The 27,442-nt window shown below is 37.6% G+C and overlaps 3 protein-coding genes across 3 annotated transcripts; 1 reads left to right on the top strand and 2 right to left on the bottom strand.

Annotated features, from left to right (window-relative positions):
• Window positions 1-40: 40 nt before the first annotated feature.
• Window positions 41-18,292, bottom strand: LOC307001067 (uncharacterized protein). Its single transcript, XM_079617192.1, has 5 exons — window positions 18,281-18,292; window positions 8,032-8,111; window positions 7,427-7,594; window positions 1,846-2,266; window positions 41-1,339 (listed from the first exon to the last, which is right to left on the bottom strand). The coding sequence occupies exons 3-5, from the start codon at window positions 7,592-7,594 to the stop codon at window positions 270-272; spliced, it is 1,659 nt and encodes a 552-aa protein (XP_079473318.1). The 5' UTR covers window positions 8,032-8,111; window positions 18,281-18,292; the 3' UTR covers window positions 41-269.
• On the bottom strand, window positions 8,801-11,718 carry LOC307001088 (uncharacterized protein). The gene is made up of 3 exons (XM_079617231.1): window positions 10,793-11,718; window positions 10,494-10,624; window positions 8,801-9,392 (listed from the first exon to the last, which is right to left on the bottom strand). The coding sequence occupies exons 1-3, from the start codon at window positions 10,817-10,819 to the stop codon at window positions 9,206-9,208; spliced, it is 345 nt and encodes a 114-aa protein (XP_079473357.1). The 5' UTR covers window positions 10,820-11,718; the 3' UTR covers window positions 8,801-9,205.
• On the top strand, window positions 13,009-25,030 carry LOC307001077 (uncharacterized protein). The gene is made up of 8 exons (XM_079617214.1): window positions 13,009-13,472; window positions 20,699-20,767; window positions 20,887-21,231; window positions 21,330-21,578; window positions 23,641-23,722; window positions 24,017-24,062; window positions 24,198-24,270; window positions 24,443-25,030. Exons 1-7 carry the CDS (start codon window positions 13,454-13,456, stop codon window positions 24,258-24,260), a joined length of 873 nt encoding a protein of 290 aa, XP_079473340.1. The 5' UTR covers window positions 13,009-13,453; the 3' UTR covers window positions 24,261-24,270; window positions 24,443-25,030.
• Window positions 25,031-27,442: the final 2,412 nt, after the last annotated feature.

Raw genomic sequence — 27,442 nt, 5'->3', positions numbered from 1 at the left:
ATTCCCAACCGTAGTGTTATGAAATCCAGGAACTCATAGATACTATTTTGAGGCTTTTTAATATGTCGAGTTCAATCAATCTGTCAAGTTAAATCATTGTTCAATTCTGTCCAACACAACTTCATATACAGAGTTTGGTTCAATTCATCTTTACTCTCTCAATCCACAAGCTCAATGTGACACTGCCCCCTACTGGCAGAAAGAGCTCAATGTGCAGTTTCAGGATGAGCTGAATGAGTCTTTTATCCAGATTTACTGATGAAAAGACACTATGATGATTCAGGAGCAGTTTGATCTTTAGTGTGTTTCTTCTGGTGAGTCTGAAAACTGCCTAAATAAGCGAATCTCTCGTCGCAGATGGAGCAGCGGTAAGGCTTCTCTCCTGTATGAACTCGCTCATGAGTCTTCAGGACGTCCGATCGAGCAAACGTCTTGTCACACTGAGAACACTTATACGGTCTTTCTCCTGTATGTTTTCTCTTATGGATAGCTAATTGAGTGTGTTGCTTGAAACTCTTCCCACAAACACCACAGTGATATCGTCTTTCTCCAGTGTGAATTCTCTGATGAACTCCAAAATGAGCCGGACTAAAGAAGCTCTTCCCGCAGTAGGAGCACAGGTACGGTTTCTCTCCGGTGTGAGTCCTCTCATGGCAAGTCAAATAAGATTTGTTACGGAATCGTTTATCGCAGTGTGAACACTGATACGTTTTTTCCTGAGAGTGCGTTTTCTGGTGTGACTTTAGAGAACTTGAGTTTGTGAAGGTTCTCCCACATTCGCTGCACTGGTACGGCCTCTCGTTGGTGTGAACGCGCACATGCCTCTTCAGATGGGGTCTGTGTTTGAAACTCTTCTCGCAGTGAGGACACTTGTACGGCCTTTCGCCCGTGTGGATTCGCTTGTGAGCATCAAGATTCCCTTTGGTGCTGAAATACTTGTCGCACTCAGTGCAGTGGAAAGACTTTTCATCAGTGTGTGTCTTCATATGAACTGTCATATTATGAGGAGTGGTGAAAAAATCCTTCCCGCACTGTTCACAGCGAAACGCCTTCTTCAGCCGGTGCTCTTTTAAATGACGTCTCTTCTCTTCTAAGGTCGGAAAGCTGATGTTGCATCTCTTGCAGGAGAAGTCTTTACAAAGTTTCTTTATTTTTAAGGTCGGAAAGCTGCGGTCAGAGGAGAAGTCTTTCTGTTCTGTGTGTGTTCTCTCATGTCTCGCTAAATATCCCTGTGAGCTCAATGTTTTCCCACAGGTTACACAAGCGAAACTCTTGACCTTCAGCTGATCTTTTGATGTTGAGGTCGTTTCTTCATCAGTAGATGAACCTCCATTCACATCTGAAAAAAAAGAAGAAAACAAAATGGTATTAAAATGTCTAACTTAAAATTAACACAGATAGATTTATTGAATCATGCAATTACCATCATTAAATTCTATAATATCTGTCTATACTTTTCTATAACTTCTAGAGCTTAAAAATTAATCAAGATACATTTTAAATTGTGATGCAGGTCATGATACAGTGTATTCAACACATTTAGTAACACAACTGAATTTTACTATGATTTGCCATTAGCGGCCGGAGCGCATTAAAGGTTTTCTGTTAGAATGGTGTCGTGTTAGCGGTGTCGTGTTAGCGGCCCTTAAGTTAATAACTAATGATCTTCGCAACGGAAGTGAAACAATAAGTCAAAACTAACTTTTGCTGGACACTAGCTTTATCCTAGAGCTGTTGTAAAGCCTAAACGATCTGTTACGGTAATTTCCTATTATCACGGTGAAAACAATCCATAATTTTAAAAGCGCTATATAAATGAAGGTGACTTGACTTGAAGAAACATACCTGAAGGAATAAAATCATCATCGTTATCACTTCGATTATTCTCATCCTCATTTTCTTCGTCCTCAACATCATTTCCTTCATCATCCTCATTCTGAACATCATCCTGATCCTCCTCCTCCTCAACATAGTCATTATAGTCATCATCCTCCTCCTCATGGCTCTGTTGTTGTTCCTCTGCTGTGGTTTCTTCTCCTCGTCTCTCGATCAGGTTCCTGCAGTCCTCCAGTTTGACGGAGCACATCTTCATCTGCTGTTCTCCAGCGTTACAGTCAGAGGTTTGATCAGCGGATCCGTGATCCTGAGCGTCAGTATAACACAGTAAAGTGAGGCTGAGCTCTGAGTCCTGTGTGTCTCTGGATCTCCAGACTGAATCCTGAGCTTCTGTCCCATCAGTCACACACACTGAAACCTTCTCCAGATCCTGACAAACACATCATAGATCAACACAAATAAACAACAACCTGCTGATATTAGCCTCATTACTCAGCAGTTATCTCTAGCGGTTATACTGGTGATTTGTTTGCATATTTTGCTGCCAACTTCATTTGAAATGTGCATAAGAAGCAGAGGTGTTTAGTCCAGGGGTAAAAGTAAAACTCCTGCCATATGTTTATTCCACCCATGAACTCAGTCAGCTGATTTCTATCTCCTGCTGAAAAACTAATAATTAGCAAATCCAGGTGATTGGAACAAAATACTGAGGAGGACTTTTACTTTCTGAACCTGGACTTTACACCTCTGGCCACATGTCAGCAAAGAGCAAAAGAAAAGAACCAGAACTGGACCTTATCTGAGCCACAAACCTGTGTATATTAAATATGGAGTCATCTCAGCCTTAATAAGCCTGTTAACAAGCAGAATCAATGAAGGAAAGAAGAGAACAGAAAAAGAGACGATCAGAAACTACAACTGACTTCAGCCACAGTCTTAGATGAAATCCACTGAAGAGAAAAGAAGACATTAAATCTGTGAAGATCTCAGCAGAGGAGGAATAAACAACTCCACAAACAGCATTACCAGCTTCACTTATTACTAACCAGACTGACTTTATTTCTGTCAGACGTCTACAAACGTTTCTATTGAGAATTAACAGGGGTTTAACTCTGTGTTTCATTTGAAGTTACCATAACAGTGATTAGTGTTTCCATTAGTTGGGCTCTTAACTCTATTGTGGCTGTTGTGACAGTGTGTTTAATAAACACATTTGCAGCAGCAAAGAAAGCTAAAGTGAAATGAGATCAGGTGATGTTTACCTGCTGATGGCTTTTTAATTATTAAGAAATAGCCTGCTTCACTGATGTTTTATAAAAATCTTAACAATTGTGATCCATTAATATTTTCACATCACAAACCCTGTGTCACTGCAGTATGATATACAGCAGTACTATAAGATTTAATAAGAAGAATTTTACAAACTTGAGCATTAAATGTTATCTACATTGATAAACATCAATAATCCACGTATGAATCTTAACAATGGTGACAATCTAAAGTACCTTGCTGCAATGCATGCTGGGCACCAGCATAGAACAAAACTCCCAGCATGCGTTTCAACATGAATAAATTATGCAGCTTATTTGTCCTATTATTTTGTTTAATTCTAAATATTTAATTCATTTTTTTGCTGTTGTTTTTGTTGTGACATTTAGTAGCTTTTTTTTTTTATGTTCAGAGTTTATCTGTTTATCTGAATATTTTTGATTGTCACCATTGTTGAGACTCATACGCTGATTGTTGATAACTGTGTGTGTCACTGTAGGCCAGTGGTCCTCAAACCTGTCCTGGAGGACCCCCAACACTGCACATTTTCTTTGACTGCGTTTACACTTGGCATTAACATGCGATCACCATGATCCGATCAAGCAGATCGGATCATTAGCCAATGAGGACACCGTGCGTTTACATTTGTTCATATTAAGTAGCCTCTGTATCCGGATAACCGATCGGATTTCGGTTTCCTGCATAATATTTAAATTAGGTCTGTAGCACGACACCAATAAGAGTAAAGATTATACAAATTAAGCAATGTCCCAATTGCTTTCACTCACTCACTTTACTTTCCTGTGCAATCTCCATCCTTAAATCAAATTACGTTTTTTGAATGAAGGAATATTTCCAGAGTTGATGTTTTAAATATTGACGTTTATTGTAAGGTTCACATAAATGTAATTTATTGTCTAAACTGCGTGTGGTCATTATTTTCTGACAGCCACGTGGGGAGACTGGGCGGGGATTTATATGACGTCCACCTGTGAATGCAGACACGATGGCTGGATTGCGTTTACCGTATTTTCCGGACTATAAGTCAAATTTTTTCATAGGTTTGCTGGTCCTGCGACTTATAGTCAGGTGCGACTAATGTATCAAAATTAATTCAATACTGACTGAGATGAACCAAGAGAAAACATTACCGTCTACAGCCGCGAGAGGGCGCTCTAGTTAGCGGAGTTGTTCAGAAGCGACACCGAGGAAGAACTCAATGGATTTAGTGTTGTGGAATGAGATCGGGAGCTTGGTGAACTTGCTTACCGGTAACTTGTTGGACTCGCTGGCTAATGCTAATTTAGCATATTCAGCCTCCCAGGTATATGTTCTTTATGCTGTTGTGTAGGGTTTCCCGCAGAAAATGTGTTAGTTAAGGTGTAACTTAACTTAACTTTGTGTTAGCCTACGTGTCGCCATACACATCAGCATAAATGCTCCTGATAAATTATTTGAAAGCATTAACATTCACAAACCACTGTTAATTTAACACAAAAGCAAGCAGGCTGCGTGCATGGTTTGCCATGACTGAATGCGTGCTCTCTTAATAATTCCTAAAAGATGACATCAGTTCATCGCGATCTCATACATCTCTGTTATTATCAATGAAGCTGACTGCATAATGAATCTTCCATAATATCTTTTATAATCTGCTGAATTCTGCATGCTGGCAAATCCTCTCTGAACAAAAAGTCAGTTTTGAGCGGTGAGGGGATTCTGTCTTAAATGCTTCTGGTTGGCCATTGCGGTCCAGAAATCAACACATATGTCTGTGATTGGCTACATCGCTCAACGCTGCAAACATGTTACAAAAAGAAACTCTGGCCTGTAAATCGTTTCTATTTTGTTTTAGTTGTTCTTGTTGCTTTTCTGCAACAGATGAATAACAATTTATTAGTTTTTATATGTTTTATTCATAGATATGTCTATTTAATCGTTTTATTCTCCCGCAGCCCGCACACACAGAGTGAGTGCATTACCGCCCGCGCTCGCACTCGGCCATCAGATCTAGTCCCGCGCCGCACGTCTCTAGATCACGTATCGGGCTCGGGCAGAGAATCTAAGCTCTAAACAGGACAGAGTAACACGGCGGATATCGCTCATATAATTTTTTTTGACGAAGTAGTTAAGGCGGCAGGCGTGTGTTGCTTAGGCGGACGCCTTAGTTCCAAAGTGCTGCGGGAAACCCTGTGTTACGCTAACACACCGGACACTATTCAGCTGTTGTTCTGTGTGCTGTTGTGGAGCTGAATAACTTACCTTTCCAGATTAAATGTCTGTTCTTGGTCTTGGATTTTGTGAAATAAATTTCTAAATAAATGCGACTTATATATGTTTTTTTCCTCTTCATGACGCTTTTTTTGACTGATGCGGCTTATACTACGGAGTGACTTATAGTCCAGAAAATACGGTACATTACACTGAGATCCGATCACAATGCGTCCTCGACTACCTCCGAAACTGGACACGCTGATCGGATATTATTCGGATCAGAAGCGTGTTTACATTTGTCTTTTCAATGTGTATATAGACAACATTCAGATACAAGTCGCATGTTAATGCCAAGTGTAAACGCAGCCTGTGTCTCCCTAATCAAACACACCTGATTACACTCATCAGCTCATTAACCCATGTGATAATGAGCTGATGAGTTGAATCAGGTGTGTTTGATTAGGGAGACAAGGAAAACGTGCAGTGTTGGGGGTCCTCCAGAACAGGTTTGAGAACCACTGCTGTAGGCAAACTTTTTGATCTCATGTTTGTTAAAATATTTTACCTGATAGGTATAATACCGCTGGATCTCATGCTGCAGTAAAACAGGGTTTGTGATAAGAATATATTAATGGAACAACACAATTGTATTATACAAATGACATCAGTGATGGTTATAAAACCATCATAGACCCCTGGACTATACATAGTGATGGCAAAATGAGGCTTCCTGAACGACTGAGACCTCGCAGCCCATTGCTTCACCCAAAGGTTCATTACTCGAAGCTTCATTCATTATTGCTCACTAGTGACACCTATCGTCTGCAACGATATAGCAGACAAATTAAGTAATTCTGAACCAATGACCTGAGCAGACTTATGATGTCCGTATCCCGATGTCCCATTTCATTTATTTATGTAGGCTATTTTCTTCTCACTGTAATATCTGTAACCTTTCATTTGCAATAATAAAAGTACATGAGCAGACATTTGTCCATTGCCTGGGTATAAAATACAATATGTATCTTTCTTTGACTGAATTTACTTATGCAAAAACAACTGTCACACACACAATTAGTTAATTATTCATAAATTGTTTGGATAGTGCCAGTATGAACAACAAAAGTGAAACGAGTGCAGTGCTTATGTTGGAGGGAGTGTAATAAAGTAAACTGCAACAGAATAGTCTGGGGTGGGAAAAGTTAAGAATTGTTTCTGGGAGGTTTTGTGCCGTGAATGGTTACAGTTTCTGGATATAGAGGAGTTTGCAGTTTGGGGTGGGTGAAGGTAGGATTACCATTGATTTTTATTGAGAAACAGATTTTTTTCAAGTGTGTTGGGGTTTAGACAATTCCTCTTCTTGGACAAAACCTCTCCAGCCTTGGAAAATATCCTTTCACAAGGAACAGAGGATCCAGGGGAACATAAAAATGCCAGTGCCAGCGGGAATAAATGAGGATACTGATGCTTCTGTTGAGCCCAGACAGGGGAGGATTTCCTCTTCCTTGCTGGCTACATTACCAGGAAAAGTAACAACAAGCAAACACATAAAAAAGGGCAATCCAAATAAAAAAGCAGTCCAGTCCAGATCCAAAAATCCAATCCAAATAATCTTATCTAATTAATATATTAATAATATAGCTACTCCCTATAATATAGCTACTATAATTAATAATAACAATTTACTATAACTATTCTAACCTGATATAATTCAATAATATACAGCCCTAGCACATATATGACACAATAATGACAATGAGGGCTAACGCTCTTACTCTGACACTACACATGCTTCTACTACTCCTGCCAACACCCACAAGGTGGCGCGAGTTTCGAACCCCCTTTATCTGGAAGCGACACTCAGAACGAACCGATGACGTATCCACACAAACTGAGGCCTCGTTTGTCATGAGTCACATGATTTTCTCGTTAACAACACAAGCCTCGAATCGCGGCTTCATCTGGCACGCCCATTTTTTTCTCAACACAAGCTCCGACGCCTCGGTTCAAATGTCACATCACTAACTATACACCTTGATAAGAAGTGAGAAGCTAACACAACTTTGGTTTGATTGAGCTGAAGGATGAAATGATGAGCTGCTCAAACCTCTCTGTTGGGTTTGTCTCCTCTTTCTCTCAGCTTTGCCTCCAGTGACGCCACCTCTTTCTTCAGCTGACAGATTTCAGTGATGAAATCCTCAATATCCAGCATGGACAGATCCGTTCCTACTGATTTACAGCAGATCACATCCATCTGTGCTCTCATGGTCAACATCTGAAGACAAACATCAACATTATTACAAGACACATTTATAATGGACTGATTTAAACTCAAAATGACGAACAGAATAAGACAATTATTGCATTTTCTGATAATAATATACCGGTAGATATTAATTTTAGATATAAATAAACATGTTTAAATTGATTTTCATAAGAATATCATTATAGTACATTATCATTATCTTAAACTGCTGGATTTAGAATTCAGAAATTAAACATGATAATGTGAGGCTACTTGTACTCGTTTCCAAGTCATTTAAGTGTCCAGCATTGAAAATGAAACGTGTTGACTATGCTTTTATTACACAGTTACCACCCTTTACTGTGGTAAAATCATGGCTAATTCGCTTTTTTTTATGATAATGCGAAGATGTCGTTTATTTAAACACTACAGACAGAAAATCAACAATCAAACAGTTCAAAACATACCTCAGTCTCAGCGCGCCAGGCTTCCTCTTCTTCAGTGGCTTTACCGGCGGACTGAAGAGCGCCACAGCGACTCCTACAGGCTTCAGTGAGAAATGCTGGTCAGTACATCGTGTTTACAGCAAACTTTCTCCGTCGTTTTCTCAATCAAAAATAAGCTTGAATTCCTGTGGTGCAGCGATGAACGTGAAAATACCGCCCAAACCGTCAGCTAGAACACCATGTTTCTTTCTATGGTAAAAGTAAAATTGTTTAAATGATGACCACGATGCTAAGTGAGGTTTAGCTGTTATTTTTGTTCTTGATTTGTCATGTTCACGGCACCACTTGATTTCCTAACGTTTCTGTGTCATGTAGGCTATTATTGCATTTCTGTGCCTGAATCAGTTCAGCTCTCTAAACATGAACTGAGGTAAATAATGTCTTGCCCTGATGTGGTACTGTCATGTTTTTAGTGTTAGTATTACTGCTAAAAGAAGCTGTAGCTGAGTTTTTTTGTTAATAATGAGACCAATATGCCAAATAAAACGATCAGCCTGCACATTAAAGAGAAGTTAGCTGCCAAAAAAAAAAAAAAAATGATGAAATTGTCTGCAGTAAATATTTTACCTGACATGGTGGCACAAATGCTCTGGGAGAACACATGAAATTGAAAATGTATAACTATGACTCTCTACATTGATTAAATAAAAGTTAACCCAATAAAAAAAAAACATCTAACAATGGAAAAAAAGGGTGCAGTTGCCTTACAATCAATCATCCTTGAGCCACTTTCAACACTTAACTTATCAGCGTTATGCAGGTGTGATTGGCAATGGACAAAAAAGCAGGAAAATATATGGGACACCAACTTTAGGCTACTATCATTTCATTGATAACTGCTTTATTTACACTGCATGCACAACATTTTTCACCCGAAGTGCCATCATTTTTATTATAATAGTCTAACTGTGTTTGTTTGTTTTTTTGCGCACAAAATGTATTCTCGTCACTTGATAAACATATGGTTGAGCCACTGTAGTCACTTGGACTATTTTAGCGATGTCTTTAATAAATGTACATGCTGTCCAGTAGATCCACATACTATTGTATGGTAGAGCACATCTCAAATGGAAATTCTTCTCTCATAAAACAGCATGAATGGCATCTTCTGACAAGTACGTATATTTGTACATCTTTATATTTCATGCTGAAAACCAGCTTTCTCCTCTTCGCTAAGCTTCACAGCTGGAAACATGTAGAGCGATTTCTTCAGGTGAGGAATGATGTGTTGGCGCTCGGGTCCGAGCATGACAGGGTCCTCAGAACTGGATTGCAGAGGCAGTTTTGCTTGCAGATCAATGGCACATCTGGTGTAGAATAACCTGTTATAATGAAGACAAATGCTTAAGTAACACAGAGAGACATACAGTAAATGGAGGTTAGTTCAAGACTATAGTTTATTTTTTCTGTATTTCTTTTGATATTAAAAAAGAAAAAGTTTTTTTTTCTTTTTTTTAATGTGTAGAGTTATTTCAAACAAAATCTGTGTAAACAAGCTACACTTGTAACTTCATATTGAAAGACTTTTTTTTTTTTTTTCAAGCTTTTCCAGAATGGATGTGGCCTAATATCCGATAAAAGGCTCTGGCAGATGGGTCTCAGGTGACCTTAAATCAAGAAGCTTCATGTTTGGTCCCGACAAGTTCTTTCCCTTTCTTACGAGTTTCTCTGGCTTGATAAAACAGGACAAGAACTCTTTAAAGTTTGTATCAGCGATTGTGGGTGACGTAACTTCTGTTTGAGTTTGAAGCGAGATCCCAAACAAACCAAGTTAGCTCGCCCCTCCCTCCCGTTTCTGCATCATGAAAAAAAACGACCATGCATTTCTTAGCTAGAGCTACCCAAGTTTAGTCAAGCTTCGCTCATATTATTTCAAGAAGGATATTTTCACACACAGTTCACATCCAAACACGTCAGCACTAGCAGCGACTCGCCTGTCCAGAAGAAACTGCAACCTCGGCGTCCGATTTAAAAATATATATATATATTTTTTTAACTTTCATTTCTTTCCACCGTTCAAAAGCCTTCCCGACAACTATACGTGTCTTGGAATAAACACGATGGTATTCCCTCGCCCTCCTCCTCCTCCTCCTCCTCTTGGGGATTGACTCAGCCATGTTCAGTTTCTCTTGTTGATAGACGCTGGCTTCTTCTTCGGCTCCGACTTCGCGTGCCGCCGTCACCGTGCACGAGCACAAAACCTCACAACACCCGCCGCTGTCGGTGATTGGTCGGAACACTGTTTATTTTGGTTTTGAGTGGTTGGTGAAACCAATTGATTTTGTATAGATCTCAGAGCCTAGGCAGCCTACAGAGACGTGTTTTCCTGACGGCTTGCTTATGGGGCGGCCAGCTAGCGGATCGTTAGGAACGATTAGATGAACGTGATCATTTATGTTTGGGCCTGAAATCGCTGATACAACCTATAAGAGTATTTCTTGCTCATCGTTGCAGCCTGTAGATCTTCGGCTCCTTGCATTGAAAGAGGAAGGTGTGTTGTTTTAGCATTGGAAGGAGAGACGCATACAAGTGTCCTCTTCTCCTCGAAAAACACCTGCCAAAGCATAGAAGAGCATAATACGTTTAAAACAAACACTATAATAGTTACAATTAATGTAATTCTTGACAAACCAACTAACAAAAATACTGACAATTTAAATATTTATCATATTTAGTAACAATTTTATAATTTAAGAGTTGAGGATTGTGTGCTGTTTCTCACCTTTTTGCAAATTCCAGCTTTTCTCATCTTGGCTTCATTTGTGAACTTTTTGGACCTGATTTGCAACTCCTTCCACAACTCATTTATCCAGCAGCTTCTTGTACTCCACGATTTTCAAGAATGCCATTGACTACACTGTTAAAAAAACCTCTGAAATTTATGGTAAAAAAACATCAGCTTGGTTGCCAGTATTTTACCGTAAAAAATACAGTAGTAACCTTTTAGTTTTCACAGGGCAACCCTTATATTTAATTAACCGATAAACATTATCTTTCATAGTTCACCACCATTAGTTTTCTACAAGCTGAGGCACATGTTAATATATGGAAGGTGCACAGTGTCATACACACAAATACAAAACACCATCATGGTGACACACACATGACTCCAAATAATGCCATAAACATTCATTAATATGTATGTAATACATCAGCCTGTTCTCACGTAATTGCGTCTCTATAGCACGCAGTGTATTTATCGTGCAATTTACGCACATTTTTTTCCCCCGTGCATTTGATACACACTTCAATGCGTGTAATACACACCACACCACTACTAAACCTACCCTAACCAACCCATGCGTGTCCTATGCGCATATAAATTACACGATAAACGCACTGCGCTATAGAGACGCATTTAGTGTGATCGGGTTGAATACAATATATGATGTAATATAAACCCCAAATGTACATAACTGATAACAAAAACTAAGAGGAAACAATTGTGTAAATGAAACATCAAATGTGAAGTGTCACGCAGGGAATTCTAGGAATGTCAATTTAGAGAAACAACAAGAATAGAAAAAAGAGAAGTAACGAGCAGAAGCACAAGAACTACAACTGACCTCAGCCACAGTCTTACTGTAGATCAACTGAAGATAAAAAACGTGATCTCTGAAAAAATTATCTCAGTGAGCACTTGAGATGCTAATGCACAGCAAAAACTCCAGTGTTAAATTAACACTCCTGGGAGTGTATATGAGTCCACACTCAAGAGTGTAAAGTGTTAAAATATGAGTGTTAAATGAACACTCAAGAGTGTTAAAGTTAATGAGATAATTAAGTTCATGATTGAGTGATGATTGAACATTAGTGATGAACACCTGATGATAACAAGCAGAATCACTGAAGGAGAAAATCACAAATTGTAAGCCACCATTATGGAGATCAGTGTGTGTTTTAGTTGGGCTCTTGACCCTTATATCATTAACTTTAGATTTTGTTTGTCTGCTGTTACTGATTAATAACAGTCAGATGGACAAAGAGAAAAAGTGATCTGATTGTGATCTGAAATAAACAAAACATATTTGGATAGTTTTGGTGTAACAGCATCTCTCTGATTCTGAAGCATATGATTTTCAGTATTTTTAACATAATCCAAAATATTTAATAAACATTGTTCTGATCAAGAGACTTTTAAATTACTTTATTTAGAAACACAGACATCAATAATCAGCCTGTGAATCTCAACAATGGTGACAATAATAAAGCATGTTGCAGTGGCTGCCACCAATCAACTCATTAATGGCTCCCATCATGCATTGCGGAATTAACAAATTATGATCTGAATTGTATTTTAAGTAATTTCCTTTTCCTAATTGAATATTTTGCTCATCACCATTGTTGAGATGCATAGACTGAATTTTGATGTCTGCTTGTGCCTAAAATAAAGTTTTTTTTTTTAAATAAATAATTAACAATAATTAAAACAAATTATTCCATATGTATTTATCAAAAATTCTGGATATTTATGTAGAATCACAGTTATACTGTAATAAACACCTTAAAACTAATTCAGAAATAGGGGTTCAGTGATAAAGTTCAAATTATGATTGTCATAACCAACAGATCACTTTTTTTCTTTATTCATCTGTCTGTTATAAATTAATAACAGCAGGCAAACGAAATTTTAAGTAAATAATATAAGGGTCAAGAGCCCAACTAAAGCAAACACTGATCTCTATAATGGTGGCTTACAATTTGTGATTTTCTCCTTCTGTGATTCTGCTTGTTATCATCAGGTGTCTTCAATAATGCTCAATCATCACTCAATTATTAACTTAATTATCTCATTAACTTTAACACTCTTGAGTGTTCATTTAACACTCATATTTTAACACTTTACACTCTTGAGTCTGGACTCATATAAACTCCCAGGAGTGTTAATTTAACACTGGAGTGTTTTCTGTGAACACTGGAGTTTTTGCTGTGTGTGGAGCTGAACACACTTGGTTTGCTCGCCTCTTCTGCTGTCAGAGGGAAAAGCTTATTCTCATAAGATACAAATGCTAGACATGAGGAAACAACTTCTGTTATATTACTCTGTTAATTTCTGATGTTTTTATTGTTTTAATTAGTCAAAGTGTATGAAATGCATAATCAATAATTTACTTGGTTCCTTAGAAACCAATTAAATATGCATCAAGTTTTGAAAACATAATGAGAATCTCTGTGTACTGATATAAAGTTGATCTCAGTTGAACTTCTACATTTTTGGTTGAACCTTGCATCTGTGCTGATGCCCTTTTGCCTTGTTTAAACTTCTGCTATGTATGCGGTGAAGCGTCATGTCTTTTTTAAAAATGTTTTAATCACGTGTCATTCATAGTGTGAATACCCCAAAACCGGTCACGCCCTGATCATTTTAGTTTGTTAACTGATCATGATTGTTGGTGAATCGGGTAAGAGGTTTACCAATCATTCTAAATGATTCTCATATGTGTGTGTGTGTGTGTGTGTGTGTGTCTGTAGGGGATATTGGGGCTAGTTGTCACAGGGAAGTGGACACATGCTGTATCTCAGTAACTATAAGGTTTAAAGTCAAATATAAAGATGGTTTTGTATATTCTATTTTTTTTAAATCCGCCTTCCAAGTTATAATTCCAGCATTATATCTTGTAACATCTGTTAAAATCAGCAATAACAGCGTTAATTTAAACAACTATTATGCCCAAGACTCGAGAAATATTTACAAAACTTAAAGTGTGACTAGTCCTGGAGTGTGTATGAAGACAGATCTGTACCATTTGGTCTGATTTTAAAGATAAAAGTTTATATATTTTACATGATTTATTCTTCAAAATATATTTGTGGTTTAATCTTTTAAAATCTTTATCTGCAGATAAGATGTGGTTTGTAATGGGTAAGAACCTGCTGCAAAGACCAGGATATGTTATATTTTAGATGTTGGTGTCACTACAAAGTCTTTTACTTTTTGCTTAACCAGAAACACAATCTTGGTTTTACCAGAAACACGACACTTGTCAACCAACTTTTCCACCCCTGATAGGAAAAAAAAAAAAACTTAAAAAACAAACAAAAAACACTTCTCTTTAATCCTCCCTTGTTTGGCTTATGCTACTCCGACCAATGCCTGAACTTTGTATTTTGAGCACTTCTTGCGTTATTTTTGCCTCTTCACGATGACTCGCTTGCTGTAGTCCTCAGTTGTAAGTCGCTTTGGATAAAAGCGTCTGCTAAATGACTAAATGTAAATGTAAAATGATAGCATAAACCATCATTTAAAAATAAATGTGGTATATAGGAAAGCCAATAATGATAAAATTTGTTTCATTTATTGTAGGCTAATGGTAAACCCTCCACACATCTGTGTTGTAGATGGCGCTTGGTTTGCAGGCCAAAGAGGAAGTTAACAGCATGTGTGCTATATTAAAAGCATCTGTAGCACTGGTCTGGATTATCTGCAATAATTGAGTAGCTTTTTATTTTATTATTATAATACAGATAGATTTGAATTTCGTCAGAAGAAATAGGGATCGCTAAGGAGACGGCGGGTTATCACGAGAAGTAACAGACAGACACAAGTCTATATTAGAAATAGAAATATAATTGTTTTCACATGGAAGAAAAAATAATAAAAAGTCAAGAAGATAAAAGAAAGTAAAATGACAAGATCACATACAATAGACAACAAAACTGACTATGAAAATTTCCACCACGAGTGCACTCTTTTCGGTGTTTTCAAATATATACCCACATAGTCAGTTCAACACTAATAATTCATTCACAAATAATATATAACAAAAGAAAAAACTTCAAGTATCTCTCGTAAAAAAAAAAGTTAAATGTCTCTCAAATCTGATTAATTAATTAACTAATTTGATTAACACAAAATAGTGAGGGGAAATACACGTTTGACAAGTTGATGTATTGTTTTGTATGTTTTTCGATTCCTAAAGGCAGAATATAAGATGAAAAAGTTCGTTATTTTCAGTCCTCACTTAAAACTGCTCCTCATTCCAAACGAATCGTTTGACGTCATAACAGGGAGACGTCTCCCCAGCTCACTGAGATGTGTTGATAATTGCACGAGTGATAGAGCGAGAGAATTAGTGATTAGGACATTTATTTAGTTATTTAGTTAGTTATTTAAGTTAGGTCGTTAGTATACGCAGGCGTATTTTCACGATGGTGAATTACTGCGTTTGTGCTGGGTGCAAAAACACCGTTAAAACCGGTCACAGAGTCCACTGTGTTCCGTGCCTGGGTCAACTTTGTTCGGACCAAACGCGCTGACTTCAGTGCTGCTTCCGTATCCAAGACTTCGGTCATTTGCAGCGCCCATTTCACTGAGAAGGACTACGCGGTTGGAGATCTCATGAGTTATAAAATGGGATTTAAAACCCGAGTGAGACTGGCAGCTGATGCGGTGCCTACGGTGTATGCTACTGTAGTAAAGCAGTCGATCGCGCCCGCGCCCCTCTCTCTCTCTCTCCCTCTCCCTCTCACACACACACACACCAACACCAACCAACATATTCCAGCATTGCAATATTGACATCGATCGCAGCCTGTTCATTATAGCCACGGAGCTTCAGAGCTAAGGCGGAGCTACAGATTAGGTGTCCCTAAATAACCCGCGTATCTAACAGTAGTTCCGCATTAATTAATTTGCACGCGAGTTAAATTTTTTTTTTTTATACTGTGTATTCTCCGTGTATATTCATGCACTGAACCGTGACACCCATACCGTTTCGGTTCAATACGAATACATACCGTTACGCCTATACTTACCAGACACCTGACCAACTCTCCACTGGTTCTTCTTCACACCAGATATTTATGTTTCTTCGATATTAATTATTTACATTTCTGTTTGGCTCCTCATCTGTATCCCGCCTGGGAGGCTCAAAATTGTATGGCTGTGGGCCATCGTATAGGTTTGAGGGGGATTTTGCATCTCCTCAGACTCAAAACTCTCCATACTTGAATAGAACTTTGTTGGCACGTCTCCCTTGTATGACGTCACAGCTCAGCCCTTGTTTTAAAAATATGATCTTGACAGAAATGGCTATAAAGCTTATTGTAGGGCAGTTACAGTAATAATTTTAATGATAATTACATTTTCACTCAGACATCTAAACCTTATTTAATATATCTAAAAAAAAAAATTTAACCTGACATACACACTTTAAATCAAATTTGTCGTGTTCCAATGAGTAACACTGGAAACTCAAGGAAAGGATATCGGCCTCCTCTCCACGACGTGATGTCTTCTCTCTTTCAACAAACTTGGTTGGCTCGCCATCAAACACGGAGTCTACAGGATGTTACAGAAGGTCGTGCAGTCAGGATGTTACAGAAGGTCGTGCAGTCATCATTTCTCCACGAAATCAAGAAGAAAGAAAAGAAAAGAAAACGGAAAAAACAAAGGAGAGAGAAAAAACCTGGCCTGATCACAGACCAGAACACTCATTTAGTACATTTCACAATAAGTTTCACATCAAAGATCCAGAATAACATCTAATACACATTTACAATTACCATTTCTTCATGAACTAATATAATCACATTCGTTTACCTCTGAATCAATAGCTTTCTTTCGTATACAGACACGTGGCCAACAATGCCCAGATAGCAAACAGTCATTGAAACTATGTTAAATCAACATTCCGTTGTCAACGTTAAGTCATTGAATCAACGTCGAACTCTGATGTTGATTCTACATCATTTTGCACCCATTTTTAATATTGAAACAACATTGAAATCCCGTCCATATATCAACGTAATTTCAATGGTATTTCAATTATCAGGAATATTGAAACAATGTTGAAATTTCAACTGAACTAAGGATCAACGTGATTTCAATGGAATTTCAATCGTTATTAAGCCATAGAAAATGATTGCTAGGCATACGAAAATAATGCCCTAAATTAAATATCCTAATAAATATCCTGCTTTATCTACAACCAGGATGTTAAAAGTGAGGATACATTTGAAAGCTGCCTATAGCCTAGCCTAAAACACTGACCACACCACAACATTTAAGGTAAAAACAAATTCATTTTATTAGCCTTATTTCATTATTTGTCCTCTTTAGGCAATTTACAGTTCATGGTCCTCTGACGTCTGAATGGTGTCGTCCAGTCCCTCCTGCTCGGTCTTGCGCAGCACAGCCACTTTTGCACAGCCAGTAAATTAGGTGACGCCGGCTGTCCCCATCTGCCGTAAGAGCGTCTAAAACAGAAAATACAAGTACAATGCAAAAAATTAGCCTTTAAGTTAAACAGAGAACACCCACATATTTGCACACTTGGAAACAAATTACAGTTACCGCTAGGCCTACAAGCTCAGAAAAAGTGCATGTCAGAACAAAACGCCAATGAAATGTATAACCGGCAAAGCTTTAAAGCACGAGCAAATAATAACTTTTGTGATTAAGTGCACGAATAAGTGCAGTGTTCTGTGAGTGTAACTGCCGCTGCGTTAACGTGTGATGTGAATGTACGTCGAGTTAGTTGTAGGCTACAGTGTTAGAACGGAGCCGACAGAACTGAATGTGCGCTGTAGCACGATACCATATTTCTTCAAAAGCAGATCGTGGCGACATTTGAATAAAATCTATTTCAATGTCTGCAGCACTGCGTCATGTTAATAACAGTATTTGATTTAGTAGGCTACAATATCGAACATTAAGCAAGCTTAATTACCTGATCGTATCAGTCCCGGGTCCAGAAATGAGCGCTGTCCGGAGCAGTACGTTGGTCTGCCACCCGTTGATCTCCCGGTCATCCAAAAATCGATGGATTTTCAATCATATTTCCCGGTCAACGATATGTCGATGACTTTTCAACCACAGGTCGTTTCCCGGTCAACTCTAAATCAATGACTTTTCAACACATTGGCAATGGCCCGGTAAACCAAATATCAATGCTTAATCAATCATAAAGATAACTATAGATCAATGTTGTTCCAATGTGGTTGCCATCAACATTAATAACGTCAGGTTTCATCGATATATTAATGGTGATTCAACATTTATTTTGCATTGAAATTTCAATATCAACCATAATGATGATTCAGATGGAAAATCAATGTTTATTCAATGTTGGCTTGCTGTCTGGGATGGCGACGGTGAACTCTGAAATGAACAAATAATAACCATGCGGTTCACTATAACCGCTCAAACTGAAGTTATCACATATTTAGTAACATACAAATGTCTTTTTTCACAGAATTGATTAATTACCTTTGTGATCGATTTTTCTTTTGCTCTCATACAGACGCAGCTCAACTACAGACGTGCGTGATCATAAAATGGTGTCGGTGAACTGCAATGTACAATGACCACGCGGTTCACGTTAGACATTTTATGATTAATCGGATCAAACTACAATTTTAAGAGAGAATAAACAGTCCACAGCAACTAATTTACTTTAGTAGCAGTAATTCTATCCTATTATGAATTAATGCGATCTTTTTTTTATCATTAATTATATGATACTGACTCACCAAGTAGAATGTATTCCTCTATTCAGTCGGCTTCTTATTCAGAATGCATCAAATTAATTAAATCTCAACTTTAATACTTTATCAAAGATTTTTAATCTAAGATTTATCAAATGGATCACGACGATCAGATTGCGTCTGCTCCTCTCAATCAAGCTCGTCTCTTCTGTCATCGCGCATGCTCGTCAACACCCATGGCGCGAATGACAAAGAGCTCTCATTGGTTGATCACTGAGCTTTTATTATAGAATGAATTCGCATATTTTTCTTAATATTCTTAACTTTTATATCTCTTATCGACTTTTATTAAGAGGACATCTTATCACTAAATGGTGTATAAATTAAATAATTACATTTATTTAACCTGTGTTACACATCCTAGAAAAGACTTTCCAAAATACAAACAGAAATGAAAGACTTTGCCTTTAGATAAACTTTATATTTTCTTCTACTTCTAGCTCGGATGCCATTGATTGATCATTAAGTATAGTGGAAAATGATACAGGTTAAGCTAATTAAACGCAATACAATAGTGTTTTATTGGTAAAAAGTTGTTTTGTGTGTGTCTAGTTTAACCAACCAATTGCATTGAGTCTGGCTAAACCGTAATAAACACCAGTCTGTAAACAGACAAACTAACAGTACTAACTACAATTGACATTTATGCATTTTATCAAAAGTGACTTACATTGCAATTCAAGGTACACATTTACATTCTGATCAATTCTTGCATTAGCTGGGAATAGAACCCATGACCTTAGTGTTGCAAGCACCAACGCTCTACAGTTTGAGCCACAGGAAAGCATAGTATTTCCTTTTAATAGCAATTCATCACATAGCCAACAATATTCATTGTGTAAAATGCCATGTTTATTAGAAAGCTAGCTTAGCAAACAAGCAAGAGCAGAGGTGTGTGCGCATTGGTTTTAGGGTTTTGAGTCTTCTGCTTCTTAAAAGCTGTGATTGTTTCAGCGGTTCATGTGATTTTGAACCTCATTGTGATTTATGAAGGAACGCTCGTTTTACAAAAAGAGCTAGCATACACTTTTAAGAGTGAATTGAGGTAGGGAGTTGCACTTCCATTGACAGCCCTAAAAGCAGGGTCGGCGTGATAATGGGAATAGGCCTACTAATCTTATCTTCAAATCCCGTTCTTCTTCTTCTGAGGTAAATCCCATGTAACTCACAGCGTGTCTTCCAAACTCGATGAAAAGCAGAAAAATTATGAAGTTTCTCTTCTCTCTTCATGCTTTGTTTAGAGGTGATGAGGTCGTTCACAGACGTGGACGATTTGCATGTCAAATGCTCTTGCGCGTGTGCGTGTGGTCACATTAAAACTGAGTTTGAGAAACTGGTAATCTTGTTGGTTTCAAATTACTTAAACAGAGAATATTTGTTTTCGTTTTTAATCAGATCATTTAAAAGTACACACTAAAATGTTTCTAACGATATATGGCTCATAAATGTGTGACAAGTATTCGCTGAGTTTTGTTTATGTTTAGGGACGTATTCAAGAAAAAAAGTTCACAAGACGGGGAGGCAGAAAGCACACCCTGTTTAATTTCTTTATTTTACAAACGCATAACGTTTTGTTTTGATTGTAAGTGACACATACAAAAGTAGACCTCTCACAGATTCTTTTTCATATTTATTTTTTCTGTATGACCATAAATGACGGAGTAATTTAAGTCTATTGTGCTACTATGTGAAGAAAATCCAGCAAAACGCCGGCGCGTTTGCCGACCCCAGAGGGTTAATATACACAGATTGTGTGGCTCAGATAAGGTCCAGTTCTGGCTTATTTCTTTGCTCTTGGCTGACATGTGGCATTGCTATGGTCTGCTTGTGGCCCAGATCTGGCAAACAGGAGTCATCCGCCCATGTGCAGTCATTCCTCGCTGCATGTGGACCAGATCAGCTTTCCACGGGCACCAGATGTGGGCCGTAACTAGCAATGTTGCTATGTGGGTAGGGGTGTGTCTCATTTTTATTTATGAATCCTCGCTTCCTTTCCTCGCATTTTAGCAAGTCATTAGTAATTTGATGGCAAAAATTACAGGGGAAACAAGTATTTACAAAATAGGTATTATTTAAAGTACAATGAGAGATTAATACAACTTCAATACAATAAAAATGGGCTACTGTGCTTTTGTGGTAGGTGTTGCTATGCTGATGTCAGCCAGAAGAATGGCTCCTCTTTCTGTGATCTTTCTGCTCATGATTCACGGTGAGTAGCTTGAACACATAGAAGCTCTCAAAGGATTTTGAAATTTGTGTACAGATGTTTTTCTGGTATTTGATGCACAAGCTAAAGCTAATTTGTTCAGTATGAATTCTGTGCTTCAGGGGTTTCTAGTGGTGATTGGGGTGTGAGTTACAGTCCTTCACACATCTGTGCACTAAACAACTCAACAGTGATAATGAGATGCACTTATACATACCCTACTGGACATCAGATCATGAAAGTGTTCTGGAGCAAAGGCCCTGTAAGAGGAGAAGAGCCTCCAGATCTGTCTAATGACCCTGAATACAGTCAGAGGCTTCAGTATCTGGGAGATAAACAGCAGAACTGCACCGTCAGCCTGAGTCATGTGACACTGAAGGATTCGCGCATGTACTATTTCAGATTCATCACTGATATAACTGGTGGAAAATATACCGGATATCCAGGACTGACTCTTAATGTCACAGGTGAGTTTGGTGAGGTTTATCTCTTCTTCTGTGCATTATGTGGAATAATAATGAGTGTGTGACAGCAGCACTAGATATAATGTGTGTGTTGTGTTCAGATCTTCAGGTGGAGTCTCCTGAGAGAGTGACAGAGGGAGATTCAGTCACTCTGACATGTAAAAGCAGCTGCGCTCTGACTGACAGAGCAACATTCATCTGGTACAGAAACTCACTGAAGATATTAACTGAGAGTAACTTCAGTAACAAACTCTCCCTCAATCCAGTCAGAAGAGAGGATTCAGGCAGATATAGCTGTGCTGTAGACGGACACACTCACATCTCTCCTGAGGTTCAGCTCAATGTCATGTGTGAGTATGAATTAAGTCATATTTTAATACATATATATATATATATATATATATGTTTTTTTTATGAATAAAGAGTCTATAAGCACGCAAAAACTGTTTTTGGCGTATTAATTGTTGAGAAATAAAATTTGTGCCATAGATACGCACTTTCATGAGATCGGGCTGGATCAGCAGTTTCAATATGGTTTGGGTTAAGATGTGCTTTAGAGGCAATTAGGGTCGCATTGATGCAGCATCCATTTATGATTTTAATAAATATGATCAGATACACCCAATATGACTTTTAGAAGTATGAACACCATTTACACTTATTGCAAAGAAAAAAAATTTTTGTTGCTACATTTACATTTATTCATATAGCAGACACTTTTATCCAAAGTTACTTTAACACCCTGCTGGTGGATCCCATATGAACGCAGAGCAGTGTTCATTTAACACCGGAGATTTTACAGTGCGAACAGCTCAAATCAAAACTGTGGGACAGTTTGCCATTAAGCACAAATTTACAGATTTACACTTTTTGCAAACAAACGCCATTAAAGCAACACTCCACTTTTTTGGGGGAAATAGGCTCATTTTCCAGTTCCCCTAGAGTTAAACAGTTTTACCGTTTTCGAATCCATTCAGCCGATCTCCGGGTCTGGCGGTAGCACTGTTAGCATAGCTTAGCATATATCATTAAATCTAATTAGACCGTTAGCATCTCTCTCAAAAAAATAACCAAAGAGTTTTGATATTTTTTCTATTTAAAACTTGACTCTTCTGTAGTTACATCGTGTACGAAGACCGACCAAAAATGAAAAGTTGCGATTTTCTAGGCCAATATGGCTAGGAACTATCCTCTCATTCCTGCGTAATAATCCAGGAACTGCTGCCGTACAGCAGCGCAATGATATTACGCAGCGCCTGAAAATAGTCCCCAGCTTGATAACTTCCAACGTGACCGGCACTATTATTACGCAGGAATGAGAGGATAGTTCCTAGTTATATTGGCCTAGAAAATCACAACTTTTCACTTTCTGTCTGTCTTAGTACACGAGAAGAGTCAAGTTTTAAATAGGAAAAATATCGAAACTCTTTGGTCATTTTTTTGAGAGAGATGCTAACGGTCTAATCAGATTCAATGATCTATGCTAAGCTATGCTAAAAGTGCTAGCGCCAGACGAGATCGGCTGAATGGATTCGAAAACGGTAAAACTGTTTAGGGGAGCTGGAAAATGAGCCTATTTCCCAAAAAAGTGGAGTGTTCCTTTAAGAATTCAAACAGTGTGATGACATGGTTTCTTAAACAATCTCTACTGTAGTACAAACTGTTTTAAATTTTCTTCTAGATCCTCCACAGAACGCTTTTGTTGGGGTGAGTCCACACAGCAAAAACTCCAGTGTTCACAGAAAACACTCCAGTGTTAAATTAACACTCCTGGGAGTTTATATGAGTCCACACTCAAGAGTGTAAAGTGTTAAAATATGAGTGTTAAATGAACACTCAAGAGTGTTAAAGTTAATGAGATAATTAAGTTAATAATCAACACATGCAATATTCAGTTAGCTAAAATGTATGAGATTGAAAGAAACTTTTAATGAGTGTTAATTAGTGTACGCTTCTACTGTCAGGCTCACAATCAACATGGATCTCAGAGATCAGACGCTGTAACTGTCACTGTTAATGGGACAGCTCATAAACTTAAAGTGATAGTTCACCCAAAAATGAAAATTATGTCATCGTTTACTCACCCTCAAGTTGTTCTAAACCCCAATTAATTTCTTTGTTATGCTGAACACAGAAGAAGATAGAGTGAAGAAAGTGGGTAACCAAACATTATTTATTTTACATACTATGGAAGTCAGTGGCTACCGTCATGGTTGTTACCGGACCTTCTTCAAAATATCTTCTGTGTTCATCATAACAAAGAAATTCATGGAGGCTTGGATCAACTTCAGGGTGAGTAAATGATCACTGATTTTTTTTATTTTAATTTTGTGTGAATTATCGCTTTAAGTTACTCATTCTAATCTAAAGTGAAGTAAATGAATCTTTTGGGATGTTATATTGTTGTCTCAGCTACAGGATGTTTGGGGATATTATACGCATCCGTTGGAGTGGTTTGTGGAGCTGCAGTGATCATCACGATGGTGCTGATTTGGTAAGATGTCTGCAATATTTGACTGCAGTTACTTGTTCAGTTTAACCTCTTTTCAGAAACAACAAGTATTAAGTAAAGACTCAGTTTTCAGGCTAAATTGGGTGTTTCTACACATATTGATTTCATTGGAAGTTGGATTCATTGGATTTTTTTGGGGAGTCAGCTTAGAAAAAAATGTGACTTATATATATATATATATATATATATATATTTTTTTTTTAAATGTACATTATCCCATATAGACAAACTAATCTGAAAGGCTTTCAATTAAAATCACATGCCTTGTTTTTCAAGGGTAAGCAAGTGGATGAAAAAGAGAAATGACACTCCTACATCTCAGGTGAGAAAGATGAATGTGGTTATCAGTAGTTTACTAATGAACTCAGATTGAAATCCTGAATGTAGACGTGATTTTTGGAAAACATTATTTATGGATTTCTCTCTATTCTGTTTTTATTTATTTTTTATGGAAAAGATGAGTCAGTCCAGAAATCATTATGACAAACGTGAAGCTTGTGATGATGATCAGCCTGTGTGAGAATGCAACAGTAAGTGTTTTAACTCAAACTTTCACACTATTCACTGAATATCACATGTCTATAGACTAAGCATGTGATGCAAAGAATACAATTTACTTAAAGATAAAAAAAGAAGTATTACTTATATATTCATTCACTTACACTCATTACTTTTTTCTTCATTGTCTCTTTCTTCTTTCAGCCAAACATGAGGCCGTAGTGTTTGGGACACAGCAAAAATGTTTTCAGCTTTTGTGAAGGAAGTCTTAAAAAGTGTTCAAAATTGAAACAAAAGATAAATCATATCAGAACTTTTGCATGTTTAATGTAAAAATTACAACCTATGCAATGCCACTAAAAACCAGTGACATTCAGGGGGAAAAATGAAGCTTTGATTCTTTATCTTTGATTCATGATTCCATCCACCTTTCAACAATGAAAGCCGGTTGATGTTTTGTATAAGCTCTTTATTTTTATCTTCTAAAAACTTTAGTTTTCAATGGCATTGCACAGGTTGCCATTTTTTACATGACATGTGCAAATGCTCTGAGTTATCTTTGTGTCAGGGTTTACATCACTGTTTAACAGGAGTGTGTAGACTTTTTATATCCACTGTATCTCTTGTGTGGAGCCCTGAAAAGCAACGTGAATTGATATAAAAGTGTGTAATCATTCATGTGTATTGTTTTTGTTACATATAGTTTTGTTACATTAGATGTTTTAAGATGTTTTGTTTAACTTTAAGCCTCATTGTTTGTTTTCAACGCAGAAAATAAAGATCTGATACTGCAAGTTTACAGTCTTCTGTCATACAACAGCATAAAAAGCAATACATTCTTAGGGCATTTACATGACGCAGTTTTCAACTAAAAACTGAAAACTTTATGCCTTTTCGCTGTTCATTTACACAACAGTGTTTGGGGCCTGAAAACAAAGTTTTTGAAAATGATAATTGTTGTCTATGAGTAAACTACAAAAAATGTGCTTTGGTAAAAATGGTGCAATCATGTGCATGCACATTACGTATTTAAAACTGTTAAAGGGTAAGTTCGGTATTTTACACTTAAAGCCCTGTTTACAGATCGTATCTGATGAAATAGAACGGTTAAGATAAAAATTTGGACACATGCTGCTGTCGCGAGAATTTTAGGTTTATTTTGCTTTCCCCCCTCACCCCCACAATGGTTGTCTATGTGCACTGGAAGATTCCTTCCTAAAAACACATTAAACTTTCGTTTACAAAGACGTGAAACCCACCGAGTGGTCAGGGGTGTTCACTGGTATGTGCACTCAAAAATCGCTGAAAAAGATGCATTCCAACAGGCTTTATCTTAGTTTTTGTCCAACTCCATTAAGTTGGATTCGCTGTGTGCTGTACGGTATTACTCCGCCGCGGGAAACGGAAATGGGGTTGTTTGTATGCTTTTTGTAGTCTTATGCAGTCGCGGACGCGGTATCGCAGGCTAACCTATCTAAACATTTTTACAAGATCGAAGCTATCTGTGTCAACTTAGAAATGGATTCCGAGACATTTACATGGGAGGATGAGTCGGTTTTGAGATCGATTTTGATGGACAGGGTTACAGGTTTGAGCCTGAATATTCAGAGGAGGAATTTCTGCAAAGAAAGGCAGAGTTTGAACGGCAGTTGACAACGGAGTCCAGTGTTACGCCTGTTGCCGAAGCTGCTGCTGTCTCAAGGCTTACAGGCACTTGGTGGTGTTCCTGTCGAAAGTGTAGACAGATGTCTACAGAAGAGGAGAGTTTGTGCTGCACCGAATGGGACCTACTGGTTACAGAGTGGATGGAGAATCTAAACGTCTCCGTTGACGAAACCGAGGTCTCGCCGACTTGTCACATATCGTGATGTTCGGGATTTGCTCAGGACACCTGTTATCGAGACATTCTTCTACGTCCCGAAACATAATTGGAAAAAGCGTCCTAGGCCAGAGGGGTTGAATGGCCAGTTATCAGATCGGTAAGTAATCTTAGAGTAATTGGCTACTTCATGATCAGTAAATCTGTTATCGAGAGTAACTTAGCCTAGCCCACTTTTGATGGTAACCTCGTCATACACATTAAAGTGTCTATTATTCAAGCTCTCAACGGAAGAATCACGGGTGTGACGCGTTTGGCAAAATAGGTCCACAAAAGCTAAATAAACCTAAAATTCTCGGGACAGGAGAATGTGTCCAAATTTTAATCTTAACCGTTCTATTTCATCAGATACGATCTGTAAACAGGGCTTTAATTGTAAAATACCGAACTTGTCCTTTAACTATTTGTGTGCCTTTTTTAATTATTATTATAAGAATGTTCTCCAAATATTCAGTGTTGGTTCTGAATTTTTTGAGGAACATTATACCTTTTAAAACACATTCCTCTAACGTCAAGAAAACTGGACATTTTTCGCGAACCAACATTGAATATTTGGAGAACGTTCTTCTGTTAAAAAATCTTTTACAGTAACAAATTGTATATTACAGTAAAGAACTGTACAATTAACAGTAAATTACTGGCAACAGTGTTGTTAATGTTTGTGTCTATGGGAAAGTAAGCCGTGTTTGGCATGTAGTAGAGAGGTGCATGTTTACCTTATTAAACCATATAAAATGGTTCTGATATATAGGTCCCACGTTGAGTTTAATTTTCATTCATACTGTGTGTGTTCAGTCAGAACCGCTCCGAGACTCACCTGAGAATATGATGACGCTCTGCGCCACTAGAGGGAGTCTTTTAGATGAGCAGAGTTAAAAACAAAAGTGAAAAATATTTTAAGCAACGCATAAAATACATTTTAAACAGACTTATAAATATAAAAAGAAGTTGAAGATGAGTGAAAAGTGTTTTTTTTTAACAAAAAATTACAAACATATTTTAATCAGACTTTGTTTCATATTAAAAATGACAAAGTACAGAATTTGTGATTATTGGATGGTACACAGTTTTAAATGAACTCTGCTGGGAGTTATTTGAGACCACACTCACGAGTGCTCATGTGGTGTTTGCTGTACCACAGCTGAAGTGAAAAAAATGCAATATTTGTCAAAAACACAGATGTTTAAGATACGTTGCAATTGAATAGTTTATGCACTGCTAATACAGCGTCTGTTTGTGCAAGAGTAAAGTTTAACGTAAGCCTTTACTATTTAAATACCATTGTAGTGTGGTCCACGTTTTTTTTATCGGTTTTATTTTGATAA

Source organism: Phoxinus phoxinus (genome assembly GCF_949152265.1).
Source record: "Phoxinus phoxinus genome assembly, chromosome: 6".
Taxonomy (NCBI): domain Eukaryota; kingdom Metazoa; phylum Chordata; class Actinopteri; order Cypriniformes; family Leuciscidae; genus Phoxinus; species Phoxinus phoxinus.
The sequence above is the reverse complement of the archived record's forward strand: the minus strand, read 5'-3'. Positions and strand labels throughout refer to the sequence as shown.

Coding starts and splice junctions, on each gene's coding strand:
- LOC307001088 (XM_079617231.1), bottom strand. CDS start 10,819: ATGAGAAAAGCTGGAATTTGCAAAAAG. Junction 10,625..10,792: donor AAGCTGGAATTTGCAAAAAG/GTGAGAAACAGC, acceptor ATGCTTTGGCAG/GTGTTTTTCGAGGAGAAGAG. Junction 9,393..10,493: donor AGCAAGAAATACTCTTATAG/GTTGTATCAGCG, acceptor TCATTATAACAG/GTTATTCTACACCAGATGTG.
- LOC307001067 (XM_079617192.1), bottom strand. CDS start 7,594: ATGTTGACCATGAGAGCACAGATGGATGTGATCTGCTGTAAATCAGTA. Junction 2,267..7,426: donor GAGACAAACCCAACAGAGAG/GTTTGAGCAGCT, acceptor TGTGTTTGTCAG/GATCTGGAGAAGGTTTCAGT. Junction 1,340..1,845: donor TGATGATTTTATTCCTTCAG/GTATGTTTCTTC, acceptor CTTTTTTTTCAG/ATGTGAATGGAGGTTCATCT.
- LOC307001077 (XM_079617214.1), top strand. Junction 21,232..21,329: donor ACTGACTCTTAATGTCACAG/GTGAGTTTGGTG, acceptor TGTTGTGTTCAG/ATCTTCAGGTGGAGTCTCCT. Junction 24,063..24,197: donor ATGACACTCCTACATCTCAG/GTGAGAAAGATG, acceptor TTTATGGAAAAG/ATGAGTCAGTCCAGAAATCA.